The following is a 13459-nucleotide window of genomic DNA, read 5'->3' on the forward strand; positions in this document are numbered from 1 at the left end:
GAGGGGCACCCAGCCGTGCCAAATACCTTTATTAATGGCCTGGGTACCCCCTCACCGTCACAGTGAACTTCTCCCGCTTCAGTATATACACATAGAAGCCACTGATGTATTTCTGACTGTTGTGTGCTCTGGACAATTATTAAGAATAAGGACTATTTTGAGCATTTACAGTTCTCTTTATTATTTCTTTATTATCAATTGATCACCTGGACATGATGTACACGTGTAGCACCCTTGTTTATAGTATTTTGTATCATTATATTCTGTTTTCAGGTGTCTATTATGTCTTGCTCTGTTAGGATTGATGTGGGGGACCTCACTCCTCCCTGCCCCGACAGGGTTCCCATGGCGACGGGCTAAACATTACCAGCACGTTCCCTTGTGTGTTGTGCTGCCTGGGACCCGCCTCTTTTGACGTCTGATGTTATCACGACGTGTCACGTTGACGCACTGACGTCATTGCGTGGGCGTCGTGGAGGGTGCAGATCTGAGCGCGGAGGGGTGAGTACACCAGGGTATAATATATGAGTTTTGTCTGTACCATTCTGTAGCCCTCACCTTTGTAAAAGGCAGTATTGCACTGCCGAAACCTTGGTTTCTTAGGCACATTAAATTCACTTGCCTATATAGTGGTTATACCCAATATAAAAAAGGCTACGTGTAAAAGTGCCTAAATAATAAAAAAATAGCCTAAAGAGTACAACACATCAAACTTAATAACAAATATAATACAGGTAATTAAATATGTTCGAACAAACGACGAGAAGCTGTGAAATAGTCAAGATATGATGGTGAATCCAGACAGGAGCCGGCTGCAGCTTCAATAGTGATGTTTCCACACCAAGAATACCTTAGAGAAAAAGAAGCGCAAGCTCTAAAGCGTGATACTGTATGGGAAATTTAATGATTTATAAAAATTAAAAAGAAAGTCCCTTGGACTTGCACTCACATGAGGACAAATATAAACAGCATTTATGAGATAAAATCTCAATAGTGGTGACGTCACTGTCGCGGTATACAGCAGTCCAATCGCCAGCAGGAAAATAGTCACCAGTCTGATGTATAATGGAAGTAGAAAGGCATGCACACTGCCAGTGTCACGATAACTGGGAGGCACCTGGGAGCTCAACCATAGAGTTGCAAACACGGCCCTGAACAACTCCTCACCCACCGGACACCAGCTGTGCTGTGCTCGAGGAGCTCCCTGCTTTCCCCCGTTAGTAAAGTGTCCGTAAATCACCTGGAGGTGCTAGCTGCAGCCATGTCTGTGCTTCCGTGTTGGTGTGTGAGTGGACCGGAATGACGTCACTACGTAAAATGTAGTGTCCTGACGCGTTTCGTCACAAGTAGTGACGTCATCAGAGGTCGGCCACGTTGCTCCAGGAACTCCCCTAAATAGCCCATGGTGCTAAGCAACATGACAACAAACGCCCAGGACAGAGTCAAAAGCTCAATGATGGCAATGAGGGGGAGTGTCTGGGGGGGGGGGGTAAATGTGTATTCATTGAAAAAAAAATTTTTTTTAAATAGATGTAGCCGGGCTCCCCTTGGTCACCATGTTGTTGTGGGAGGAGAGAGTGTTACAGTGCAGGGAACGCTCCGATATATCGGAGGTTCCGCGTAGAGGGCGCTGCCATGTTAGAGGTTGGCGCAGGCGCAGGAGCGACGAGGTCAGAGGTTGCACATGCGCGGGCATAGTTGCGAAAGCCCGCGAAGGAGGAGAGCTCTGATAGGGAGAGAGCCCAGGGAACTACAAGTCCCAGCGACCCCGCGGAACCCCGTGACGCGCGAGAACCAATCAGGCGTGAGGAAGGGTGCAAAAGGAGTCGGAGGGCGCGCACGTTGGTCAGAGCTAGCGGGAAGAGGAAGGAGACGGAGCTCCGGTGGAGGGAGGCAGTCAGCCCCTACCTAGGCCTTATACCCCAGGCCCAGTTAGGCCCTGAGCCCCAGTAGTGTGGAGCAGAGTTAAGGACTGGCCCTAGACAGGTTCCGGTTCCCGTAGTGTGTACGTGATCATTACCAGAGACATTGCCTATTCAGCAGGAGGTCTGGGCTCAGACCCTGCTGCCGTGCGTCTGGGTGGGATCACCCCAGATGGCACTGCCGACATCAACTCAGCCCCACTGATCCTTTGTGAAGACCCTTGCAGGCCTGGGTACTGGAGTGCCCGGCAGGTAAACCACAAGTGCACCAACGATATCACCCTTAGTCAGGACACAGTGGCTGCGCAGTCACACATATAGGCTCAGTATCTCACTCGGAGGGTGGGGGGATATTGGACTGGGGGAAACTGGACACGGGGTAGAATCACCCGGTGGAGGGCAGTTAGCGTCCTGCGAGACGCCGTAGATAGTGTCTCCTCTAGGGAGGGACACCTGTTGAAAAATATAACCACTAAAACCTCGTTCATGCTAGTAAAGTCATTTGGTTGTTTATATTGCTGTGTGTGTGTTGATGTACATAAGTGTCCTGCGAAGACCCACTCCCCCTCTGGCGGGAGCTGTCGCAGGTGGAGGCGCTGCACCAAGTATCAGGTATTAGCTATTATTACATGTGCCCCAGGCTCTCCGTGGCGGAGGGTCAGGCCCTGTGAACCTACAGGTCATACAGCATATGATAGCAGTCTGTATTCACTAGGAAGCAGGGCTACATACAGGAATGGTACCGCAGGCCAGCAGGGATACACAGGGACCACCCGAGGAGCCCCGGACGCCCACTGGGACCACCCGAGGGCCCCAAGACACCTGTGGGGATGACCCAGGGACCTCCACATACCCATAGCTTGTTGTTCATCTGAGGTTGTATTTACCTAATTTTTAGACCTGCTTAGGAACAGATGATTATTATGTCCTGATATGTAAAACCATAAAATTCAAAGAGGGTGTACTTTCTTTCTCACACCACTGTGTTTACACTGCAGCACGGGATTCTGGGAAATGACATACAAATGAACACACAGTGCCACCTTTTGTTTCAAAACCATTGAACATGGTCTCCTGCACCTAACCACCCGGTGTCCACAGAGCCAAGCTAACCCAAAGTATGTGGAGTAGCACTACCCCCTGTGTGTGGCTGTGTGTGGCTGTTGGTGCATGAGGGTACCTTCCTAGTCTCTGTCCAGACCAGGGTATATGGAGATGATGGAACCGCAGTGATGATCCCACGACGCGGTCTACTGGATCCTTTCTCTACGCCTCTTGAGGGAGATCCTGTTGGAGGGTGTTCCTTAATGTCTATATTGTGCCTGTGGTCTGATCCACGACCGCAGGCCACACACACTGCGTGGCATCCGTCCGGTGATACTCAATACCACTATCAGCACTAGCGTAGTGACTACGGGGAAGTGTCCCTATCTGGGGGCCTTCCCTACAGCAACCACAACCTGGAAGGGATTTAGGACCTATCTTGAGCTTAGGGGGGAATCCTGGCTAATCCGGGAGCCACTGGCACCCTGACACTACCTTCTCCCTTGGTGTCCCTGCTCCAACTGCCAGCAACATTATATCCTGCATGCTTGGCTCCTTGAGCCCTATTGGCTCTCCTGCCGTGATATTGCAGTCCCTAAGGCTGCTGGGACTTGTAGTCCATAGGTTTCCTCTGCGGAGTCTGCTCTAAAATGGCCGCCGCTCGCGGCCAGACTGCGCATGCTATGGCGCATTCGGGAAGCAAACAAGATGGCAACCCCCACTTGCCGGGTGCGCCACAGAGCTCCGGCAACCCAATCGCCACACAACCCTGCCCCTGCCAGCCTGCAGCCCTACTGGAGCACTCCCTGCACCCATGCCAGTTCCGCCTGCAGCGCTGGCGGTACCAGGGTATATCTGCAGCCATCCCCCAACCCCACAGACCTGAAGATAGGGGACCTGGATACATCCTCCCCCTGGTGGAGACTCCAACTTGGGAAGAACATACAGTTGTGTGAAAAAGAAAGTACACCCTCTTTGAATTCTATGGTTTTACATATCAGGACATAATAGCAATCATCTGTTCCTTAGCAGGTCTTAAAATTAGGTAAATACAACCTCAGATGAACAACAACACATGACATATTACACCGTGTCATGACTTATTTAACAAAAATAAAGCCAAAATGGAGAAGCCATGTGTGAAAAACTAAGTACACCCTTACTGCTTCCATAGGAATTAAGATGATAAGTAGCAGACAGGTGCTGCAAATCAAATGCCCTTGATTAATTGATCATCAGCAAGTGTGACCACCTCTATAAAAGCCGAAGTTTTAGCAGTTTGCTGGTCTGGAGCATTCAGGTGTGTGTAAACACAATGCCAAGGAGGAAAGACATCAGCAATGATCTTAGAGAAGCCATTGTTGCTGCCCATCAATCTGGGAAGAGTTATAAGGCCATTTCCAAACAATTTAAACTCCATCATTCTAGAGTGAGAAAGATTATTCAAAAGTGGAAAACATTTAAAACAGTTGCAAATCTTCCCAGGAGTGGACGTCCCAGCAAATTCACCCCAAGGTCAGACCGTGCAATGCTCAGAGAAATTTAAAAAAAAACAAGAGTTACATCTCAGACTCTACAGGCTTCAGTTAGTATGTTAAATGTTAAAGTTCATGACACTACAATTAGAAAAAGACTGAAAACGTATGGTTTGTTTGGAGGGGTTGCCAGGAGAAAGCCTCTTCTCTCTAAAAAGAAAATGGCAGCACGGCTTAGGTTTGCAAAGTTGCATCTGAACAAACCACAAGACTTCTGGAACAATGTCCTTTGGACAGACGAGACCAAAGAAGAGATGTTTGGCCATAATGCACAGTGCCACATTTGGTGAAAACCAAACACAGCATATCAGCACAAACACCTCATACCAACTGAAAAGCACGGTGGTGGAGGGGTTATAATTTGGGCTTGTTTTGCAGCCACAGGACCTGGGAACCTTGCAGTCATTGAGTCGACCAGAGAAATAGTACTTTAAAAAAAAAAAGATTACAAAATAACATACAGATAAATAATACACCATCTATAAAAGGAAATGGGGATCATGGGGAGTGTAATCGAACATTTGATGGCGGCCATCTCCCCGCTGACGATTGGCCCCCGAGGGTCCCTTCACCGCAGCTTCTCTGCCACTGGACATCCAGTCGCCGCCCTTTTTGCAAATAAGGTAGGTTAATTTAAGGGACTTTAGCAGTTAAGGCAAGGGGTTTTAGGGTAAGAGGTTGCATTAGTATTAGGGGGTTTTAGGTTAAGGTTGGGGGCCTACCTTGGCGGCAAAACGGATGCCGGTGAGATGAGTGGCGAAGACTTGGTTGTGGCAAACCAGTCTCGACCAAATGTCTTAGACCGAGGTCTAGGAGAGGGAAACTATTTTATTTAAAATATAAATAAACACTATAACAAATTCAATAAATCTCTCCCAGTAATTATTAGATGGTTTGTACCCACAGCATATTTCAGATAATCTCCCGGTCGTACACATAGCAGATCTAATAGGCCTATTTTTGACCATCAGGGCAGTGATCAGCACTATAACAGTTTATTGAATAACTTAAATGTCACAAAGCTGGATATGGGTTACATTTGTAAATCGTTGGCAGTTTGTTAATCTGTTACTGACCCTCGCATCTGAAAATGACAAAATTACAGGATTGCAAAACACATTATATAAGTTAATATGGGTAAAAAAAAAAAGTGACAAAACCCTCTACCGTACAGTAAAAAAAAAAAAGATATCACCTGTGAGCACATTCACGTCTCGGACAGGTCTCCAACCCTACTTTTCCCCATTATCTCTTAGCATACAGGACTACCACTGAAGCCAGGGATTGTGGGAAATTACATGCAAATGAGCACACGGTGTCACCTTTTGCTTTAAATTGATTTTAATATGGGCCACTATAAGTATATGCCTGAGGTATTTCACAGCTTTTCAGCACACCCGGGGTTAAAGAAGGGCACCTGTCTCCCCTACAATCTATCTTAAATGCTGTTGCTAGAATCACTTTACTCTCCTAAATCTGTCTTGGTGTGTCTCCTGCTGAAATCCCTCTCCTGGTTTCCTATTAAATCCTGTACTACTTACAAAATTCTCCCTTCTTTTAAGGCCATACACTTTTCTGCCCCTCCTTACATCTCAGCCCTAATTTCTCGCTATACACCTTCCGACTCTTGCGTTCTGCTCAAAGATGTCTTGTCTCCCCTTTTGTATCTAAAGCCCTCTTCCACCTAAAACCTCTCGTTTACTGCCCCACTCATCTGGAATGCACTTCCCCTCAATATCTGACGGAATATCTTTAGGACTGTTCTTAAAACACACCTCTTTAACGGAGTATATGGGTAGCTCCGATGGCTGATACTATACATCTCATATGCACTGATCTTGGTCCATTGCAGACACACTTACCAGAACACCCTCCTACTATGTCTTTAAATTCTCCCCACTTACCACTTAGATTGTAAGCTCTTTGGGGCAGACTCCTTTTCCTATTGTTTTTATATCTGAAGGGCTTATTCCCATTGTGTTATAATATGTCACGTGTATGGTAAAGCCCTATTTACCTGGATGGCACTAAATAAAGATATACATACATACCCAATAAAACCTACTCACAGGCAGCTGTTTCAACATTTTGGGTCTATTCAGTGTGAGGATGGTTATACTGGCTTTGCAATGTGAAGTTAGAATAGGTTTCAACCACACATATAAGTTATGGTGGGTAAACAAAAGTGCCAGAAATCATCCTCCATACAGTTTACAGCAAATAAAAATAAGAGAGACTAGTAGTTCAGACAATACAGTAGGCAAGAACATCTCTGGTTGCTGCATCAATATGCATTTATTTATCAAATGTTTTGCTAGTAATACATTGAGAGTTACCACTTGTTTTCAAGTATGTCCTGGGCATAGAGTTAAAATGACAAATAATACATGGTTACAAATACATAGTTACATAAGTAAACAGGGTGTACATTATATACAAGACATTGCATGCACAGTTAAAGATAATATATGTTATAGGCGTATGTAACAGTTACAGACCAGATTAAAATGTGAGACACCTTTTAGTTTTGAAAGCAATTAGACTGTGGTGGCTGTGAGAGTCTCCGGTAGATTGTTCCAGTTTTGGGATGCAGGTGAAGAGAAGGAGGAGCGGCCGGATACTTTGCTGAACCTTGGGACCATGAACAGTTTTTTTGGAGTCAGATCTCAGATGATAAGTGCTGCATGTGGTAGGGGGGAGGAGCTTGTTCAGATAGATGGGTAGCTTGCCCAGAAAGTATTTGAAGGCAAGATAGGAAAGATTAATTTTGCGCCTAGACTCAAGTGATGACCAATCTAGTTCTTTGAACATTTCGCAGTGATGTGTGTTGTAGTTGCATTGGAGAACAAAACGGCATATTGAATTGTAGAGGGTATCAAGTTTACTATGGTGGGTTTGGGGTGTCGAGTCGTATACTATGTCCGCATAGTCGATAATTGTCATTAGCATCTGCTGTGCGATACACTTTCTGACCAGCAGACTTAGGGAGGATTTGTTCCTGTAAAGTACACCTAGTTTGGCATAAGTTTTGGATGTCAGGGTATCAATGTGCATCCCAAAATATTTAATCGGAGTCACACCATATGCTCAAGTATTTAAAACTAGTAACAGGAGTTAGGGTGGTATTAGATTGGTTCTGATCTGGAGCTCAGTCAATTTACTGATCCCCCTGGCATTACTGCTTTCCCTTATTGCACAATATATTTACATATTTTAATGTTAAGAAAAGACAAAAGTGTTTGTTTACCATCTAAAGTATGGATATATGAAAATGAAGAGAAAAAAAAGCAGGAAGAGAAAAAAAAGGGGAATCTTTCCCCGGTGCTCAATTTTAATAAGTGGCGGTGCTCAACCGCAGATGCCGGCGTGCCATCAAGCCCAATATTTCAAGCAAAACAAAAACAGATAAGTGGGCATAAAGCTTTTCCCCATTCCCAAGAAGGAAACCAGAGAGAAAATCCAGTCCCAGCTTGCATAAACAGCACTCTAACGTACCTTCCACACCCAAAGAGTTTTTTTTTTTTTACATTTTATTATAAGAACGTCCCCGAAGATGTTATTAATGTAGAACGTGATTTTCATGTATTCCGATGCATCTGACTATTTATCTTGGTCAATCACATTTTGTTTCATGAAGCTAAAGTTGAGGTGGGTGAGGTTTCTTCTGAAGGCTCTTTTGGATCCACAAATATATCCTCATCGATTATACCTGAAAAATATGAAATAATGTGAGAGCAGGCGTTTTTAATGTGGGCGTTTAAAACAAGGCGCACACTAATCCAAGTCTCCTGGGGAAAAAAGGGTAATCTCCCGCAATTGGGTAGATCTGTGAGGGGCCTCCCCTTTTGCTTAATTCTTCCATGGGCTCCAGCGGTGCCGTGCAATGAGTAGAAGCCCCGTGAGGCTGGTGACAAAGTAAAGTTGGGTCACATCCTGCTAAACTCTGAGTCATGTGACTACTCTGACTCTGTGCATGGCAACGCTGGGTACACTGGGGAGGAGAGAAAAACCAAGGGGGGGCCGGGTACAGTTCCCACCAGAGAGGAGGTAAGGAAAGAGAAGGCAATCATGTTATCATGGAATGATGGAAAATTATGCAAATAAATAAGACCGCGGAATATTTTTCACAATCTCACATTTTATTTAATTTAAATGTTGGTCTGTATGACAAAAAAAGTCTGAGGTTTCCAACTGGCCTATACTTATGAGAAGACAAACAGATAATTATTTAACTACAGGCATACCCCGCTTTAAGGACACTCACTTTAAGTACACTCGCGAGTAAGTACATTTCGCTCAATAGGCAAACAGCAGCTCACGCATGCGCCTGTCAGCACGTCCTGAACAGCAATACTGGCTCCCTACCTGTACCGAAGCTGTGCACAAGCGGGGAGGCTATAGAGCCTATTACACATGCGTTATTTACATCAGTTATGCATGTATCTGACAATTGCAGTACAGTACGTGCATCAAAAGTGGGAAAAAGGGAGTGCTTCACTTTAAGTACATTTTCACTTTACATACATGCTCCGGTCCCATTGCGTACGTTAATGTGGGGTATGCCTGTATATACTTTGTTATTTGGATGTTGCATTGGGGCTTTTTTGTTGTTGTTTATAGTACATTTGATCACACCCTTTTGACATAAATATATAAATATACGGTATGTGGTGGGTGTTGGGTTCCGAGCTTGCAGGGATTGTGTGCTTTCAAATGTTTCATTGAAAGATGATATACTAATGACCAATTTAATCTGGAAGATTTAGGCATAGTGTATTGTATACTTAAAGCAGAAGAAAACGGCACGGTGGGATTGCTGCTTTAAAGTATTGGATAGTTCAGTCCTAGATCTTACAAAGTACAGTGCAAATAAGTGGTAAAGATAAGTGCAGGTGTATTAAATATTATAAAACACCAAAATAAGGATTCTTCCTCGGTGTAGTTTGTAGACCTTTCAAGATCTCACAAATATCATTTTCAGATCATTAAGTACTGTACATCTGATCTTTCACATTGGTCCATTAAAGCTCTGGTTCTTATTACGAACATATATCATAGTTACAATCAAGTTAGACCACTTGAGGGGCTTTGTGATGGATGTCACGGAGAGACCTGATCATGCCGGAGCGCCAAACCATCGGTACCCAAAACAGCGGGTCACCAGGATACTGAGTCTATCCAGACTCCGCCCACTGGGAACGTGCCTCTGTCCTACTGACCGTGATGTATCCCTGCTCGGGCTAGGGCAAAAAGGTGCCCAAAAACATCCACCACTATCCCTAGCCTTACATTGCTAGAAGGGTAGTTACCACCCAGAACCACTAGGGGCCCCACCACAAGAGCCACACTCTTATGCCTGGGATACCGCCCACCCAAATTACACAACCTTACTCTGATACCTGAGTGAGTTCTGAGGACAAGGTGACCCCCATGAATGCAGAGGGTCTCAGGGTTCCCAGAACACGAAAAACAGTTTCACAATTCCTGTACGCAGATCGCAATAATCCCAAACTCTATTACCCTTGTGGTTTCTGGGGACACTGGGATTTCTACTCAACCTAAAGAATTCCAGAGCTCCCAGTGAGCACACAGCAAGTTAATAAATCACAAGGCACATACAGTAACAACCCTAGCTGAACTCACTAGGGGTAGCGTCTGAGCAAATACCACAATATACAGTAGGTCACAATTACACAAAACCATGTGGGCTAACACTCAGTCACGACAATAGAGTGATCAAATAAGAGTTTGGTCTAGAGCAGGAGAGCGCAAACTTTTGCAACTGTGCCCCCCTGCCTTCCCTCCACTGGTGCACGCGCCCCCTCCCTTAGATTGATGCGGCGTGACGTGACGTCACATGACCCGCAGCGGCATTTGACGTGGGTGACGTCACGTCACATGGACACGAGTGACGCCGGCAGAGTCAAGGTAAGTAATAGCGTTGCAGGGGCTTCCCGTGATCCCCCGGCATTTCATTTTAATGCCTGGTGGAAGAGCGCGGGGCCCTTGCAAAGGCCCGTGCCGCCGCCCAGAAAAGTCTTGTTATTCAGCCACCGGTAGTCCACCCAGAAATGGGTGGAACCGTCCTTTTTGGGGACCAAGACCACAAGGGAGGCCCAGGGACTATGGGACCTAACTATTACCCCCAGTACCAACATCTTTTCCACCTCCTTCTTCATGCCCTGTTGTAATTCCGCTGAGATCTGGTAGGTGGATTGTCTCGGTCTCATGCACCATAAATTGCATCCTTTCTGGCTTGTTGGAGAACAGCTGCCCACGGATTGCAGCACGGCTTTCAGCTGCACTCATTGGGTGGGAGTGAGCTATTCCCCCAGGACTACCTGCTCTACAGTTCCCATGGCCTGGATCTCTCCATTTAGATCGGCAAACGGCCAACACTGCCGCCTCACGCTCGTGGTAGGCCTTTAACATATTCACATGGTAGGTTTGCTGTTTCCAGTCAAAGGAGACCACGTAGTTGGTCTTGTTAAGGCATTTTAAGATCTTGTTAGGTCCCGCCCAGGCAGCCTGGAGCTTGTTCTGGCATGTAGGCACTAGAAGGAACACCTGCTGTCCCTCAATGAATTCCCTACCTCGGGCCTTGTGGTCATACCAAGTCTTCTGTTTGGTCTGAGCGGCCTGGAAGTTGGTCCACCCGCATGAGATTCTCTAACCGCTCACTGAATTTCACCACACTCTACCAGAACAAGTCGAGCAGTCCTCGGTCCCTCCGGCCATAGAGGAGCTCAAAGGGAGAGAAACCATTGGTCTCCTGCGGCACCTCTCTGTAAGCGAAGAGAAGGTGCGGAAGGTAGCACTCCCGGTCCTGGCCCAGTCTCCACAAACGTCCATAGGATCCACTTGAGGGTCCCGTTGAACCGCTCGAACAGTCTGTTAGCCTTGGGGTGGTAAGGAGCAGTGCTGAGCTGCCTCACCCCACACAGAGCCCAGAGACTTTGGACCAGTTCGGACATAAACTGTGTTCACTGGTCGGTGAGAATATCACTGGGGAACCTTACCCAGGAAAATATACCTATCAGGGCCTCAGCTACCTTTGTGGCTTCTTTGGAGGAGAGAGCTACAGCTTACGGATCCCGGGTAGCAAAATCAACTACTGTCAGAATATACCATTTCCTGGTCCAGCTGGGGTGGCTAAGGGTCCAACTTTGTCTACTGCCACCCGCTGGAATGTATCCAAAATGATGGGCAGGGGGCTCGCGGATGATCATCCTGCATACCCACTCGCTGGCAGGTGCAGCAAAATCGGACCACCTCCTGCGCTACACCATGCCAGTAGAAATTCTGGGTCAAGCAGAGGTTCGTCCTTTTACGCCTTTGATGCCCCACCAGAGGGTATCGTGAGCCAGCTGCAGCAGCTGCGCCCAGTATGCCTCTGAGACTACCAGCTTCCGGAATTGGTCCAGGGTTTACTACTGTTAGTGGGGTTTGTCTCATGGTATAGCAAACCCCGCTTCTAGTGGATTTGGTCCTTCCCAGACTCAGAGTGGGGTTCCTCAGTGCATCTACGGAGACCCTCCAGACCTGGGTTGGTACGTTAGGCCTCCCAGAATGCGTAGGTTGGGTTCACGTCATCGATGAGCAAGGCTTGCGTTACAGGTATCTGTGTGCCCCTATCCGCCTGGGGTCCCCGGGGGTTCCGGAGCTACCATGGCTGGCGTAGGTGGGACACTGGGGCAATGAAGTGTTAGTCCAATTCGCCCAGGTCGGTGCCCAGGAGCACATCGGTGGGAATGGTGTCTGCGACTCCTACATCCCAGTAGTCTCCATCTATCCCCCAGTCGACGGGCAATAAGGATGGGCATATGATGTCAAGAGGCTGAGAGGAAAGTGGTCTGACATCCCGCTAGAATCTGGTCTTCTGACACCAGTTCGGGGTGGACTAGATTGAATTCGGCCCCGGTGTCAATGAACCCGATGGTCTGGGTGGTGCACATGGTTACTGGTTGAGTGTACTTTCGTTGTGTGGGCTACCCAGGTATGCCGACTATGACGACAGAGGGCTCATAGTAGAGGTCTTCTAATGCAGGGAGTGCGTCATCCCAGTCCAGAGCGAGGAGTACATCTTGGGGATGGATGGCTGCCTGTACATGGTATGGTAGGGTAGTACAAATAAAAGAGTTTTTCTTTGAAACTTACAAGTAGTCAGTTCCACCGGGGGTGTGGGATAAAAGCCTTGGGATTGAGCAGGAGAGTGGGGTAACTGCGCAGACCAACGTACTCAAAAGAGAGATCACAGATCTCAGGAATGTCTTTCCCCAGTGAATCTCAACTAACAGGCTGTGCTGGCCCCTTTAAGGAAATTGACTCCATTACGCTGCACCAATCAGGACCTAGTTGGCACGGGAGGGAGCCAATCAGGGGACTCTGTATCAGTCTGACCTCTTAGCTCTGCTACAGGGCCAATCATTGGGGAGGGGGCATGGCTTGTAGCGGGCCAATCGGAAGGTCCAGATGTACGAACAAAGAACTCTCTCCTTGGCGCAAAAACCCTGCGCCTGTGAAGGGAGAGGGGCAGAAGGAGACATGGGGGGGGAGAGGGGTCTGGCCAGCCATTTAGTCCAGGGTGACCCACCAGACAGAGGCTCCTCTGGGGACAAAGGGATCCCCGTCTGGAGGCTCTTCTCTCCCACACTAGGCTGTCGCCACTACTGTTCCCATCCCTCTCCATACAGCAGCTGAGCAATGAGGAGTGATGCTGGCTTTTAACACCAGAAGAGAGAGCGGTAGGTAGCGGGTAAGGAAGGTGCTGGGGTCTGGGAAGGGGGCTTTTGCAGCCGCCTCCGTCACAGGCTTATTCTATATCAGCTGAAGTCACTGATTGAGCTGTTTTTGGACAAAATTCCTCATTAAAGTCATTGAGGAATTTTCGATGAAAACAGCCCAATTGGCCGCTTTGGCTGATATCGTTATTCTATAGTCAAAGCAATAAATGTCATA

General features: G+C 47.1%; 1 protein-coding gene across 1 annotated transcript in view; it reads right to left on the minus strand.

Annotated features, from left to right (window-relative positions):
* Positions 1 to 6772: 6772 nt before the first annotated feature.
* The window catches only part of LOC142490200 (mesenteric estrogen-dependent adipogenesis protein-like), a 37002-nt gene continuing 30315 nt past the window's right edge, over positions 6773 to 13459 (minus strand). The window contains exon 5 of the mRNA XM_075592160.1: positions 6773 to 8210. Within this exon, the coding sequence (XP_075448275.1) occupies positions 8131 to 8210 (80 nt within the window). The 3' untranslated portion in view covers positions 6773 to 8130. The remainder of the gene's footprint in view (positions 8211 to 13459) is intronic.

The sequence above is a fragment of the Ascaphus truei genome, chromosome 3, assembly GCF_040206685.1.
Source record: "Ascaphus truei isolate aAscTru1 chromosome 3, aAscTru1.hap1, whole genome shotgun sequence".
NCBI lineage: Eukaryota > Metazoa > Chordata > Amphibia > Anura > Ascaphidae > Ascaphus > Ascaphus truei.